The 16,763-nt window shown below is 33.5% G+C and overlaps 1 protein-coding gene across 1 annotated transcript in view; it reads left to right on the forward strand.

Moving 5' to 3' along the window:
* Positions 1-16,763, forward strand: part of TFEC (transcription factor EC) — an 89,112-nt gene that overhangs the window by 36,402 nt on the left and 35,947 nt on the right. Inside the window, exons 2-3 of the mRNA XM_052001402.1 lie at positions 12,532-12,573; positions 12,977-13,219. Of these exons, the coding sequence (XP_051857362.1) occupies positions 12,532-12,573; positions 12,977-13,219 (285 nt within the window). The remainder of the gene's footprint in view (positions 1-12,531; positions 12,574-12,976; positions 13,220-16,763) is intronic.

Here is a 16,763-nt window from a genome sequence, read left to right on the forward strand (position 1 = left end):
ATATTTTTTTGTTTTGTTTTGTTTTTTTTTTGCCTCTCTGATCTGATTGGAACCCTTTAGTTTGAATGCCATAAGTAGCATCTTGCAGTGAAAACAGCACTTAATTTGGAGTCTCCGGGTATGGGTCCAAATTCTTTTCTTATATTTAGTGTTGTGAGGCTGTGGAAGCAAGTCATTTAGAATCATCCACTTTCTTTAAGCCTCAGTTTCCTCTTAAGCAAAACATAGGGTTTGGACTGAGTGATTTCTAAGTCCCTCCAACTTTAAATGTGTTTCTTTTTTTAATGAATTGAGGGATGCTCACTCAGCTAAAATGGGCTGAAAGATATTCAGAAACCCACGCCAAACTTTTGATGAAGCCTGTCTTGAGTTTTGTAGTTTTATCTCAATCAGACATTCAGTACTAGATGATTTTTGGGCTCGTCACCTCAGGATTTATTAGAATACCACTGTCAAAGACTACTGTTCCAAAGGTGAGATTTGAAAAAATGACTTATTATACTTTACTACAAGGCATTAACAAATGTCATATCCTTCTTACGAGTAGATATGTAGGAGGTAGGGATATTAAGATCCAAAATAGATTCCCTCTTATACATACCTCTCACACTAGTGACATAATTAATAGTAACCTATTATTCAATTGTGAAGTCCAAACTTTTACTTCATTCATTAAATTCAAACTGAATATAACATTAACAACATGAAATAATGACAGTCATATTACAGTGAATGAGATTGCCGTGAGTGGTCATTAAAACCTCAGGCTTCATACTGTCTGTCTTGATTTGGATATGGTTTTTTTTTTCCCCTTCTGATATTTAAAATGATCTGGTAATGTTATTAGAATAAATCAAAGTCTGGTCAGAGGATTCTAGACTATTTGAGAGAAGCTCATGGATCATATCTCTGTAACTAATTTTCCACAAACTTACAGAGCAGGTGTCCACCTGCGTTGACAGGGGTATTCTCACCTAGGACTTATCAATACCAGTGACATCACAGATCCCGTTCTTATCCCTGCTAATTAGCTGACTAATTTCATGTTATTATTATTATTATTATCAGATGAAGTAATAGACAAAGCAGTTTTTAAAATAAAATTTCCAGTCAGTAATACCTGATTTGGCTATGATAAGTACATAGCAGTGAGATGGTGTGTGGAGCCTGGAGTCGGGAAGACCTCGGACAAGTCAGTTAACTTTGTTTGTCTCAGTTATCATATCTGTAAAATGAACCAGAGAAGGATATGGCAAACCTCTTCAGTACCCTTGCCAAGAAAACTTCAAATGGGGTCATGCAGAGTCAGACAGAACTGAAACAATTGAACTTTAAAAACAAGCACTTAATACATGTTTGTTGATTGATTGTCAATTTAAAAACTTAGACTTTCTTCCATAAAGCCATGAGATATCAGAGGAAAAATTTGATGGAAGATGTTGGCTACTAACATTTACCATCATTATCATTTTTCATTTCATTCTTTTTTTTTTTTCAATATAGTTTAAATAGGAAGAGCCTCCAGATTGTGAATTGTTATAGATGAAATAATTATTTTTTAGAGTGGAATAAGATAATTATAAATAATAATAGTATCTTACTTGAAAGAATGCTTTTATGGTTCAAAAAGTGCTTTCCTCACCTAGTTCTAGGATTATCTCCATTTAGCACGTAGTAAGTAAGATAATGAAATTTTTAGCACTGTGACTTGCCTAGGACCTCACAGTTAATAAATGCTTGAAACCAAATTCCATGGACTCCAGTCTTTGCTTATCTAACCTCATTTTTATGATAGGTTTAGATAGAGCAGTTTTCTCTCTAATTTCAACACTTTCTTGGAGTTGGATTCTTACAGGGTCTGGCAGTATTTGTGAGACTTTGAGTGATTCAGCTGATTTCAAAAACTGCTGTATTGAGAGAACTTTATCTGTCTATTATCTGCTCACCAAAGCAAATACCATAAGTTGCCTTTTCCTGTATATATCTGAATTCTTTGTGCTCTAGTGTATCTTCCTGTCTTTGGGTCAGAAGTAGTAAAAAACAAAACAAAACACTAAGGTTGTTAACACTTTTTCAGTTAACCATGGTAACTGGCCTAGGAGTGTCCTTTCCCCAATTAGGAAAAGGATTTTCCTCCACTTCACTGGGTTGCTTAGTCTTTGCCCTTTGAGGCTAGAACTTTTGTGATTCAAATTTTCATCTGGTACTTAGGTTTACTTATTAAATAATTCTTGGCTAGTTTTGCATCTCACAATTGTAGCAACCTTATAAAACAGAAATTTAGAAGCTTCTAAATTTTGTTGAAGAAATTATGACACATTGAGGACACAAAATTCTAAATTAAATTAGCATTATTTTGAAATAGAAATGGAGTAATTTTTCCAAATACTTTTTTAAAAAATGAATTTTTGGCTTAACTACTATTTAGGTTAATTAAAATAAAAATTCATTCATAGATCTAGGCAAAATTTATGTGCTAAATCAATCTTTTCATTTTGTGATTGAATGTCAATGTGATAATATGATGCTAAAATTGTGGGGATAGATTTTAGCTTTATCAAAGCAAATTTGCAAATTCTTAAGTTCCATAGGAATTTGGCTTTTTGATATGTGTAAGTTGGAAAGATAGTTTAGCATCATGACTAAGGTCAAGATGACATGGAGTTCAGGAACGACTGGTTTCAGGTTCTGTCTCTGGCTCTGGTACATATATATTAATTGTATGACTATGGTAAAGACCACTTTCAAGTGTTACTGGCTATTTTCTAAAACAGTGATACATATGAATTGTAGATCTTCTTTTGCAAGGGCAGTGTCTATACTGGGAGTTCCCTAAAGTGATGAAATCAGTTCCTAATTGGGGGAGGGGAGGAACAGAGAAGAAAAATTGCTGAAATTCAGATAAAAAGCAAAGTACTTCTTCTTTCCAAATTTGCCAGATTTAAAGTCAGAAAGACTTGAGTTTGAATTCTGCTTTGGACCCTTAATACCAATTGATCCTGTGCAAATCAATTTATCTCTCTTACCAGTTGCTCCATTGACCTCCCCTAATTCTATAATTGTATAATTGATAGAAATAGCTAGGTGGACAGTGGAATGAGTGAAGAACTTGGGCATCAGGAAGAACTGAATTAAAATTTGGTCTCACTTACTAGCTGTGTGATCATGGGCAAGTCACTTGTTCTCGTTCTGACTCAGTTTCCTCATTTGTATGGAGATAATAATAATAGCACTTACCAAACAAATGCTAGCTATTATTATTGCTGCACATATATTAGCTATGGTAATGATAAAGAAAGATTTGCTAAAATTTAAATTAATCTACTTAGTAGCCTATGTTTTTGATTCAAAGATTCAAGGAAGAACTGGAAGGACTTTTGGACATGTAAATCAACCTCTGAATTTGTGGATAAGGAAATGGAGGGCCTAGAAAATCAAATTACTTGCTGGCTACAAATATAGAATTAGTGAGTGGCAGTTGTGGGACTTGGGTATTCTAGATTCCTAATATTTCACTGAACATTTTCCCTACTGAGTATTAGAAGTGTGAATAGCTTTTTCACTTGAATCCTTCAAAGGTTTCAAAGATTCTACAAAAGAATCCCAGAACCTTTTTTTGTTGTTGTTGAAGGTACTATTTATTTTTTAATATCCTATTTTTAAAGTCACATTTTAGTATAAATATAAACTAGTAATAGGCAAAGCTCAGAAGATTCAGAAATGAGATTAGCAACATAAACCATCTGATTCTGCCTATTCAGAGATTAGGAAAGCTTTCTCAGTGTTCAGTCTCTAAAATAGGAAGGAAATATACAAGAAACAAACTTCCTTAAAACACTATGAGGTGCTTTCTATTTAAGCCAGAATCAGTGAATGAAGTGATAGTAGGAAAAGAGAGGAACAAAAACAGAAAAGAAAATCATTAAATAATTTTTTTTGATGTCAGAAAACTTGAGTTACATTTGTATTGAGTACATTGTATTGTATTTGATGAGTGGAATAATGGCACAGCCATCACTTATTAAAATAACTTTACTAAAGTACCCCTTTTAAAATTTTTTATTTTTTTGTTAAGGAAATTGGGATTAAGTTACTTGCTAGGGTAACACAGTTAGGAAATGTTAAGTGTCTGAGACTAGACTTGAAAGCACCTCTTTATTAAAAAAAAAAAAAAAAAAAAAGTCCAGTGGCTTCTTATTGCTTCCTGGATCAACTGCAAAATCCTGACATTCAAAGCCCTTCATACTAGCTTTACTCTCTAACACATCTTCTTTGATCCAGTGATTCTGACCCGGCTTTTCCATAAACAAGACCCTACATCCTTGGGGTCTAGACATTTCTTTGTTTGTCCCCCATAAATTTAACTCTCTCCTTATCTGTCTTTGCCTTTTGGCTTCTTTGGTGTAAATCCCAACTAAAATCCCACCTTCTATAGGAAACCATTCCCCACCTTTCTGAATTCTAGTGCTCTCCCTCTGTTAAATTATTTTATATTAAATCCGCACATAGTTTATTTGGACACATTTGTTTGTTCCTCCCCCATCAGATAGTGAGTTCTTGTGGACAAGTTTTTTGCTTTTTGTATTGCTAGTGCTGAACACAGTGCCTGGTACAGAGTAGATGCTTAATAAATAATTGATGTCTAACAGAGAAATTTTTAGTAAAAAGGGTAAGAGCTTTCTTAAGCCATTAATCAACAACCAAGTGTTTATTACACGGCTGTTGTATTCTACATACAGTATTAAGTGTTTACAAAGACGGTAATGTTAACATGTTCTGTTGTCTTAGATTGAAAGGGGTGAAACTTTGGGGGGAGGGACACAATACCTATATAGGGTTATACAAATATATTCAAAATTGACCCAAAGTAATGGGGGTATGTTTGTGTGTGTGTGTGTGTATGTGTGATGAAGATAGGCTTCATAGAGAATAGTTGTCCTCAAACTTTTTTTTTTTAGGACCCTTCTACATGCTTAGAAATTATTGAGGAACCCCAAAGAACTTTTGTTATGTAAGTCATATTTCTAGAAATTGTGAATTATATACTTTAGAAATATATAATTTTACTATGAATTATTTTTAATTTATTAAATTTATGAATTTATTTTAAAGTAACAATAAATCCTCATATATATAACTATTTTTCAAAACAAAAATTAGTGAGAAGAGTGACATTGTTATATATTTTCATAAATTTCTGGCTTATTAGAATATAGCTGGACTCTGTTGTTTCTTCACTGAATCTGTTGTGACATATTGTTTTGGTTGAAGTCTAAGAAACCAGATGGTACAGTGGATAGAGTGCTAGGTCTTTGTAATCCTAGGCAAGTCACTTAATGCTGTCTGTCTCAGTTTCCTCTTCTGTAAAGTGAGCTGGAGAAGAAGATGGCAAATCACACTAGTATCTTTGCTAAGAAAACCCAAATGGTATCATGAAGAGTTGGTCATAACTAAAAAGACTGAATAATAACAGCACAATATGAAGAAAGTCCAGCTTCAGACATACAAGTATTTAAAAGAGGTAGAAGTAGGCTTTTCAAATAATTCCTTATGTGTTGGGAAGCTATCAAGCTTACAGTGACATAGATGTTTTCCAAAATTCAAATTTTTAGTTGAAAATTCAGATTTTACAATGATGGACAGAAGCAGCTACACCCAGAGAAGGAACACTGGGAAATGAGTGCAAACTGTTTGCATTTTTATTTTTCTTCCCAGGTTATTTTTACCTTCTGAATCCAATTCTTCCTGTGCAACAAGAGAACTGTTTGGTTCTGCAAACATATATTGTATCTAGGATATATTATAACATATTTAACATGTATAAGACTGCCTGCCATCTGGGGGAGGGGCTGGAGGGAGGGAAGGGAAAAGTCGGAACAGAAGTGAGTGCAAGGAATAATGTTGTAAAAAATTACCCATGCATATGTACTGTCAATAAAAAGTTATAATTATTTTTTAAAAAATCAGATTTTATCCTTTGCAACAAATATTGTCAGTTGTTTTCCTTGAAGTGACAGGCTTGTTTCATTTTTGAGAAAATGTTTGCCAAATATCCAAGTTTAAATAACCATAGTTTTTGTCAGCCACTCTTTTAAGTAAATATGTTTCATGAACAAAAAGGAACTAGATAAAGCTTACAACTCAAATAATTACACAGATGTTTTTATTCAAGACATCTCTTGTACTATGGTAAGCAGTGAAAAAAAGGTTTTTTATACACACTTTCCTTTTGGTACTTAGAAAATTAAAAAGTTTTACATTATAAGCTTGAGACATAATAAAATTACTATTTGTAGATTAATCAAGGACTTTCTAAAGGGAAAATGACATTTATTTTAAATTTATTTTAATAAACATTTGGCATTTTAATTAATTTAAAATTTTACTATTTATTTAGCATCCCTCACCGACTCCTTTATTTATTTAATGACTTTTTTTTTTTTTAAACTGTGAATGTCTAGAGGTGAAGATTATAACTGATAGTTTGTTTTGGTGTCACAGCCTCAATTCTCGCTAATGTGCCAGCAGTTTAACCCACCATTGTTTTTACTATGGATGCAAATATCAGCACAACTTTTCTAAAAAAAAAAAAATCAGATTCAAAGAAAGTTACTCAGCATTTTGAATATTTTAGTATTACTTGTCTTTGCTGTTAAACATTCCCATAAAAGAAAATCTTTGATAATTAGTTGATATTATTACCAAGGCAATAACTTTTCAATATTATTATTTAAATATTATGATTTCAGCCTTGTGGACCACCTGAAAGGACCTCCAGGAGCCTACAGACCATACTTTGAGAGCCACTGATGTAGAAAGTGATATTTGAGTTTAGACTTGAAGGAATCCAGAGAGTCTGAGAACAAGCATTCATTCCAGGTGTTAAAAACAGCCAGGGCAAGATAGGAAAATAAAGCAAATGAGTTTCATATATTAAGGGCAAGTTGTGTTGATCCAGTCTGTCAATTTTAGATGTTTCTAGGAGTCCCATTTGAAATGTCCATTATTCAGCTGGTAATGCAGAACTAGAGTTAAGGGTAGAGACTCAGACTAAAAATGTAGATCTGGGAGCTATCATGGAACCTTAAGTGAGTTGATTAAATGTCATGGTGAAAGAGAAGAGTGTCTAGGGAAGAGTCTCAAGGTGTTCCTTTTGTTAGGAACTGTAGTGAATGATTTTTTTAGTAAGAGTTTGAAAAGGAGTGATCCTACAGGCAAGAGAAGAATCAAATAAGAATAATGTCACAGATACAGAGAAGAGAGTTAAAAGAATGTCAAAGGCTGCAAATGATGAGTATTGAGGTCATTAAATTTGTCAGTAAGAGATCATTGATGACTCTGGAGAGAACAGTTTTAGTTTTTCATCATAAGCTGACATGTTTAGAGCTTAGCTTCTTAAACTGTGGTTCATGACCCCATATGGAGTTGAATAACTGAATGTGAGGGTTGAAAAATTATGATTTATTATCAGTAAATGTTTGATTTGTAAACCTAGTTTATTATGGTTATATACCCGTAGTCATGTAAAAATTTCTTGATCATAAAGGGGTCATAAGTGGAAAAAAAAGTTTAAGAAGCCCAAATTTAGAGTACCCACCCATGGAAAATAAGGATGATGATATCTGTTACCTGTTATCATAAGGTTATAATGAAGAAAAATATTTTGTAAATTTAGAAAGTTACTAATTCATTCATACATACAAATTATTACTATTATATAAGCTACCTTGCATGTTGTATACTGTTTATTAAGCTAAATGGAACTTCCTAAAAATTTGGGCTGACATTTTTTGAGAAATATCCATGCTTGAGAAAGTCCCATTTTGTTGTCCCATTAAGAATGATTAAGTCTTCATGATAGGACATGGCCTCAGAGTCTGGGCTACACTTTTTTTTTTTTACTGAACCTATTATAGAAAGCCATGGTGCCCGAGTCAGGAAGAAGTGATTTGATCTCATAAACTTCTCTTTTCTCCAGCAAATTGCCTGTCTTTATCTCCACCACATCTTCTCCTCCCCCTGCCCCCAACTTCACTGTTGACCAAATGGTTCCTTTTCAACTAACTATAAACACACACACACACATATCTCTCCATCATCCTAAAAATCCTCATTTGATCCTACTTTTTCCTGCTGGTTACCATCTGCTATTTCCCTCTTCATGGATAATCTGCATGAGAAAGCTATTTACCAATTAACTGTGACTTAGCTCCTCTCAGCAATATGATCCAAGACAATTCCAAAGGACTCATGAAAATGCTATCTTTCCAGAGTGCAGATCAAAGCATTAATATTTTACACTTTATTTCATAGTTTTTTTGTGTTTTTTTTGGTCTGTGTTTTCTCTTTCATAAGAATAATTATATAAAATGTTTTGCATGATTGCACATGTATAGCCTGTATCAAATTGCTTATCATCTCAGAGATTGGGGAGATGGGGGTGGAAGAGAACTTGGAAATGAAAATTTTAAAAACACCCAAATGTTAAAAATTGCTCTTACATCTAATTGAGAAATACATATGTGTTTATATCATTTGCTAATCTCATGAGCTCTTGTGGGTTGAAAGTTTCTATGAGATGATTCTCAGATCTATATAGCCCTAATCTCTTTCTCCTCAGGTAGTTACACATCACAAAAAGCCTTGAGGAAATCTTTAAATGAATATTCCATAGGAATCTTAAATTCAACATGTCCAAAACAGCACTATGCCTCCAGTCATTTGGACTTACAATGGGTTTGCCTTCCTCAACTTCCCATTTTCCCCACTCCATTTTCATGTCTTGTCTTTACCTTGTAAGTTTTATGTATATCCCCTTCTCTTATAATTCTATTTTCTGCAAGGAAATAGCTTATTGTTCTTATTTGTGAAAAGCTCAGAGCTCCATAACTGTCAGCATCTGTCTTAGATCTGTAAAGGGAAGGTGGTTGAAGTGCAGAGTGGATGAAAGGACTCATTCTTACTTAATGAATATTTTCTGTTATTCAGACCTTGAACTGGAATGCTGCTTACTTTTATCTAAATGATGCAGAAGTAAAAATGATGACTACTAAGTGGCCTTAAGGCAGAATAGGCAGAGAATTAGGATAAAAATGGACTTTAATTTTTTTAAAAATAAATTTTATCAATTTTTTTTACATTGCCTAAATTTCTCCAAGTATCTCTCCCTCTCAGAGAGACATCTAATGTAACAAAGAAGATTTTAAGGATTAAAAAGAAAATTAATAAAACCAATCAATACATTGAAAAAAGCTAAGAACATATGCAAGACTGCACATTCATGGAACTCCAAAACTAGCAAAAGAATCTAAAGTGCTATTATTATCATTATTTTTTGGAGCCATGCTTATTGTTTGTATTTTTGGTCAACATTCACTTAATTTAAAAAAAAAACAAACTATTTCACTCAGCAAAAAGGCTTTTCCTTTTCCTTCCCATATATCCTCAATTGAAAATGAAAGAATATAAAGAAAAACCACTGATACAAATATTAATATTCAAGTAAAACACTTTCCTTATCAGCCATGACTAAAAGAAATACACGTTTCATTCATTCTTCATGCTTGAGTCTTTTAACCTTTCTATGGTAAGATAGGTAGTGTGAATCATTAGTCTTCTGGAATTATGGTTGGTTAGTTCCTAAGACTTTCAAAGTTTTTGTCTTTATTGATTTTTATTATTAAAGCTTTTTATTTTCAAAACATGTACATAGATATTGTTCAACATCCACCCTTGCAAAACCCTGTGTTCCGATTTTTTCCTTTCTTCCTTCCACCCCCATCCCTAGATGGCAAATAACCCAATATATATTAATTTTTGTCTTTAGTATATTATTGTCATTGAATAAATTATTATCCTAGGTCTGCTTACTTTAGTTTACCTCAGCTCGTACATGTCCCCTCAGGGTTTTCGGATACCATCCTCTTTATCATTCTTACAGGACAATATATTTCAATTCAATTATATACTGTCATTTGTTCAGCTGTTCCTTAATTGATGGACACCCTCCTCAAATTCCAATTCTGGGATGCTTCAAAAAGAGCTATGTATTTTACATCCCTAGATCATAAATGGCTAAGAAGCCCTCTTCTAATAGGACTCTTTAAAGACCTACATTCATCTATCTAAAACTTTTTCCACATGGACCATTGTGTTAGACAGACGCACATATAAGCCTTCTAACTCGTAAAGTTTCATCCTTTGTAATTAGAAATAAACAAAAGCTTCATAGAGAAATACAGTTAGTTTCCTTTGAGGATGTTCATCTTTGACCATGTCTCATATTCTGTTGTGATTGGGGGGAGGATGCAGCTTTCTTTTTGGAAAAGTACTCTAGATTGTTTCTCTTCCTTCCCTAATCCCAATTACTGTTTTTTGGTTATTTTCCCCTACTTGTAATGCTTTCCACTTAACTACATTTAATTGAACGAAGTTTGATGTCCATTTATTAGGTGCCTGCTACAGGCGAGGTGAGAGACATGCTGAAGCAGAAAGAACTAGCCTTTTAGAGTAAGGAATAATAGGCTGCATTTATATATAGTTTTGAAAAGTACTTTATAGATTTATTTATTTGTTAGTTTAACAACCCTGGGACTAAGGTGCTATTATTATTATTATTCTCATTTTACAGATAAGGAAACTGGGGCTACCTTTGTACTGAAGTCTATCTACCGTACCACTTACTTACCTCTTTGACATACTGGCTATATAATCCTGAGTAAGATACTTGATCTCAGAATTTTGAAAGCAATTTTCTAAATTGAACAGTAGTTCCCTATTAAAATGGGTAACATTTTCATTAAAAGTTCTCTTATACCTATGAAATCTTAGCTCCAATTGACCCTCCCAATCCCATCCCTCCCCCCCCCCCCCCCCAGAAAAAAAAAAAATTCCACCAAAACAAAGAAAATAAAATTTCAAGGACCAGATGCTATGGGTTTATTGTTGTTCAGTTGTTTTGGTGCAGTCTGATTCTTTGTGACTTTGGATTGGTTTGCCATTTCCTTCTCCAGCTCACTTCATAGATGAGGAAATGAAGACAACTGGTCTTCCTGACTCCAGACCCAGCCCTCTATCCATTGCATCAGTTAGCTGCCTTGTGTTATGGATACAAAGATTAAAAACTAGCTAGGAAGCAGTTTTTGAGCTTATGTTCTACTAGGGAAATACAGATAAATAAATATCAAAGAGCTGTCACTCGTCCCTAGAAGTCATCCCTTTACAGGGGTACCACATGCATACTGCCATATGGCCCTGAATCAACCTTCTTTCAAAGACGTCAGTCAAAGTTCATTTTCTTGAAAAGCTTCAACTCTATCAATTTTCACTTTTCACTTTAGTTGGCCCTACTTTATGAATTGTTGTTTTGTTCGTCAGTTATCTGATTTGCGTGAATCATGTTGTCCTAGCCAAATTATAAACTCCTTGAAGGTTTGAACTGAGTCTTCTAAAACTTTGGTTTCCTTCACAGTACTTCCTATAGAAGGTTTTAACAAATGCTGCAGAAGAGACAAACGAATCTGGGGAACTGATGAATCAACATCCTTTCATTTGAATCAGAGGCTCTGTACTTTAAAAAAAACAACAAACCAAAAAAACAGAACAAAAAAAAAAACAACCTAATACAAAATGCCCTTAAATATTAATGTAAAATACATAACTAAAAAGGACTCTAATTTGTGAGTCTGAAAATGCTATTTATGAAATATATTTTATAAATGTGTGAAGAGAATGAGGAGTGTTAACTTAAAACTGAAGAATAATCTAAACAGCCACCCTAAAAAATTCCCACTAGTGTTTTAATGAAATGTTATTTTACAACTTCAAAGCTCGTAGCAATATAATTAGTAATATGTGTAATCTTTATTACCAATCTTAATCTTTTTTTATATGACTGAAAAATTATTTTATGGTCACACAATTAAAATAATGCTAAAAATGTCAGCATAACAGAATTAAACTAAAGTAAGTACTACAATATTGTACCCCAAACTAGCTCATTTAAATGCAAAATACTTTGTATGGGCTATTTGTCTGGGCTAATGTATGTTAAGGGAATTAAACAGTAGTTTGTATAGCTGAAATAAAAAAGAAAAAAAAATAAGCACTGTACTGCAGCCTTTACTATTGTTTAACATGCCGGGCATATTAAACACACTTACATATGGGCCACTTGAGGAAAATTTATTACTAGAAATTGGTGACTAGTCACATCATAGGGGTGGGGGAGAAAGAGTCAGAAGGCCAAGTTGCCAGCAGCCTTCTGTGTTCATGAGCACCAGAGCTCGAATGCAGTACTGGTGAAAAGGAGTCTGAAATGTGGAGAGATTGCCTTGAGCTTTCAAAAAGATGGGGTGCTTTTTACCACTGAGGTCTATGAGCAAGATCACTGACTGTATAATGACCCACTGAGCTTAAAAAATTTCCTTTTTGACTTGTAGCCTCAGAAAGCTCAAACACTGGTTGTTTGATTGACATTTGATATGTGGGTAGGCTTTCCTTAGGACTGAAAATTTTTTTTTTTTTTTTCAGAACTCAGCAATGCCTCATTTAACTGATCGACCTTATTACAAGGTAAGCAAAGAACTCACAGCAGCAAGATCTTGGGCATTTTCTTTATCACTGTTACTGCATTATGCAATCACTTTTGCAATTAATTTTGTGTCATTGCATGCCATTTTCTTTTGCACAATATTTTGAGAGAAATTAATTTTTACCAATGCTTTTGGCATCAAATGATGTGTAGTAAAGGTTAAGAAATCCAGCAGTCTCACTGACACATATTGATTTTTCTAAATAGTCAAGTCATTACAGCCTTATGTAACTTCTGACAACCATGAAAAGCTACAAAAGGCTTGGGGTATTTTAGAATGTTATGTGTTTAATGTCACGATTGGCAGTTAAAAATAGAACTGTGTTAGTCATTATGATTTAACAAATGATGTGACCCATTAACATTTATCTTTTTGATTTCTAGGTTCAAACACAAGTGGAAAACCCAACTAGGTACCATATACAGCAAGCACAGAGACACCAAATTAAGGAGTATCTGACTCTTGACACCAAGTTGCCCAATCAAACCCTAACATTGACTCATCCACAAGCCACAGGTGTCACACATATGGTACAGAATGGACATGTGCCTCCTGACAATGAGATTGAGATCACAGAAAATCCAATCACCAGGTTGCTAGCTCTTGGGAAGGATCATAAAAATGTGGTATGGAATATATGACTAATGATTTTGAAAATGATCATTAGTTGCTTAAGACCAGAAGGAAAAGATAGAGAGGCATTAGAAGCAGTATACTGGAAAAGATGGGTGGATTCAAATACAATTTTCTACCTTTGTGACTTTTAGTTGGTCACTTGACCTCAGTTTCTTTAAGTGAGAAGTGAACTAGAAAGTTTTCTAAGATCCCTTCCATTTCATGATCATAATTCATTAATTTTTTACAAAAGTGATGTGTATATATGTGTTTGTATGTGTGTGTATTTATATGTGTGTGTGTGTGTGTGTGTGTGTGTGTGTGTGTGTGTGTGTGTATACACACAAGAAGTTTTAAATGACCACAGTTCTAGAACTGCCCAGCAAGTTCATCTTAACTCTGAAGGTCATTTGGGTAGTGTACTCTTTCATTAAAAAAAAAATGGAGACTATCCTGACATACTAATTGGTTGTAATTTTTTTTGAAACATGAATTTGGATTCAGAATTTTCATAATTCCATTAAAATTGCAAACATAAGAGGAGAACAAATTGATTATTAGCTATTAACAACTTATAAAGGACGGGATCTTATAGATATCTATTTTCTTTTAAAAAATACTTAATATTTTATTTTTTCTTAGTGATTGTTTTATTTTTAACATTCTTTTAAAATTTTTTTTTAATTTCACATTCTGTCTTTCCTTGCCCTCTTATTGAAAAGGCAAACAATTTGTTATAAATTATACATGTACTGTTCTACAAAACATTTCCAATAGATAACCATTTTCGAGAAGCATTTTGGTATGAGATGACTCTTTGGTAAGTGGGGTAGAAAGCAAAAATTTATTGACATGATCTCTTTCTCAGTAGAGCTTGAGAATATGGCTTTTTAATCTAATAAGCAATATATGAGTCAGCATTGTACAGGGACAGCCTTAGAACTTGGAAGACTTGGGTTTAAGTTCTAATTCTTAAACATACCAAATCTGTGTGTCTGCAGATGAGGCACTTAACTTGTCAGTACCATAGACAGATCTCTAATAGAATAAAGTTTGGATAAGTTAATTATTGACATTGACAGGAGTTTCCATGTTGGAAGTTTCCCGCACAAATGAAAACACAGTCCAGATCAGATAGATAAAACAAAATGTGAAGTATGTTTTCTTTTTTTTTCCTTTTTTAAACTAAAAATTAAATCACAAATGATTTGAGCAGGACATAGTTTGCCCCACTAATGGTAGCCCTGAGGGCCATCAACAATTCAAAGTCATTTTCACAATTCTTATCTGTAGAGGATTGAGCCAGAGGAAATTATCTGAAATTCAGGATTTTGAGTTTGATTAGAAGTTGTTGTCTATGAAAAAGGGAAATATATATCCATCAGTGCTGCAGATGTTTTTCCCCTCGCCATTATTTAGTTATGCATTGGTTAGTTCAGTTAAACACTTGTTGAACATCTATAATGTTCAGTATAGACACTACTGATATTGAGATTTCAAAGGCAAAAATGAATTGATTTTTGATCTCAAGGAACTTGTATTATGCTGGAAAGGTACATGTACACAGATAAATAAATATGAGGGCATTTAAGGAAAGCAGTGGGAAAAGTCAGAAGGCTTCTCAAAATATTTAACACATTTATTAAGCATTCACTTTAGGTCAGATTTTGTAGTGGGGATTATAGAGGGACTAACTAAATGATTAAATAAGACCTTCCAATGATTACAGTTTAGAAGATAGAAGAGAAAACTGTAAATAACTATGAAAAAGAATGTGGTAAGAAATGCAAAGGAACTATCATTAAAGTTTATTAGTAAATCAGAAGGAAGGATTGCTTATTTGCCCTAGGAGTATAAGAGGAATTGTCATAAATGAGATCATGTTTAAGCTCAGCTTTGAAAAAATAAATAGAATTACAAGGAAATTTGGGGAAGAGTATTCCAGGCAGAGGGACTGCTTGAGTGAATGAGCAGATGACAAAAGTATGCTTAAAGATTATAATCTGTTTTAGCTAGACAATAGGCTGCATATAAGAAAGATTGTGAGGCTGGAAAGACATAATGGTGCCAGAATATGAAGGACATTGGAGTTTATGGCTTTTATTCAGTGAGGTACAGGGACACTGTAATGTGTATATGCGAGAAAATGACACAGACTTTTAAAATATTAGAAGTCTTCCATATTGGTCCTCCAATTCAACAGGAAAAAGCATTGCACTATCCCTCTGATAGGTGCTTCTTTAGTTTTTGTTCAAAACTGTGAGTCAGAGGAAATCCACTACCTTATAAGGTAGCCCATTTCATTTTCAAATAGCTCAAAATTTACTATGAAGGCTATTGAGCACCACTGCAACTTTTTGAAGAATTGACTCAATACCTGCTGTCTAGGGTAGTGGGAAGGAAGGGAGAAAAAAAATTTGGAGCACAAGGTTTTGCAACAGTGAATGTTGAAAATTATCTATGTATATGTTTTGAAAATAAAAAAGCTTTAATAGTAATAATAAAAAGAAATGAATCAAGATGGTAAAAGATAGAATTCTCCTCACTTTATAATGGAGGAAATACAGGCAAATAAGCTGATTATCAGAATGCATCAATAATATAAGTGTGAAGTGATAAGGTCCTGAGAAAGTGGTAGCTGTGCTAGAAATGAGGGAACAGATGTAACAGAGATTACAAGTTAATATTGAATTTGGAAGATGATGATGTATTAATGCTATTAGGAGAAGCAAATTTCTGGGGAAAGAAGAGGAGTTCATTCCATGACATTAAGTTTGACATGTTGATGGAATAGGCAAAGAAAGATATCCAGTTAGGCAGCTGGAAATATAGGACTGTATTCAGAAAGAGAGGTATGGACTGAAAGTAGAGACTTAGCTAATGAAAATCAAATGTGGATGAGCTATTACAGGAGATTAAATAAGGGGAGCAGCAAGAAGAAAAATCAGAGAAACAAGAGGAAAGCCAAATAATTCAGTGTCACTGGAGCCAAAGGGGGAGAAAATTTTAATGAATAGATAAGTGAAAGTGTCAATATTATCTAGAAGTCAAGGAGGATGAGACCTGAAAAACAGTGGCATTCAGAAGTCGTCTAAGAGCCCTTTTAATATCAAACTGCCTTCCACATAACTGATATTCTTTATATAATGAATCGATGAATGGATGAATGAACTATACATTTGAGGAAATGGTGTCAAGGACAGTTTCTATTTGTTTGATTAGCACAAGGGATGTCTGAGCTTATCTGCAGATAAAGGGGAAGAACTCAGTGAAGAGGGAAAGACTGAATATATAAGAAGAAGATAATTGATAGATCATAGTACCAGAGGAGATAGGAAAGTATAGGAAAAATAGATAACATTTAGGTGGAGCAGTCATCTATTTTATTTTGGAGGAAAGATAAGAAGAAAACAATCTTGTTCACCATGACTTTTGATATTCCTCACCATTTAAAATTTTTTTTTCTTTTCCTGGTATTCTTTGGATGTAGAATTAATTTTATTACTTAAGTAAAAGGAAACACTAAAAACTGAAAACCTGCTGACAGTAATAATA

The sequence above is a fragment of the Antechinus flavipes genome, chromosome 5, assembly GCF_016432865.1.
Source record: "Antechinus flavipes isolate AdamAnt ecotype Samford, QLD, Australia chromosome 5, AdamAnt_v2, whole genome shotgun sequence".
NCBI classification, from domain to species: domain Eukaryota; kingdom Metazoa; phylum Chordata; class Mammalia; order Dasyuromorphia; family Dasyuridae; genus Antechinus; species Antechinus flavipes.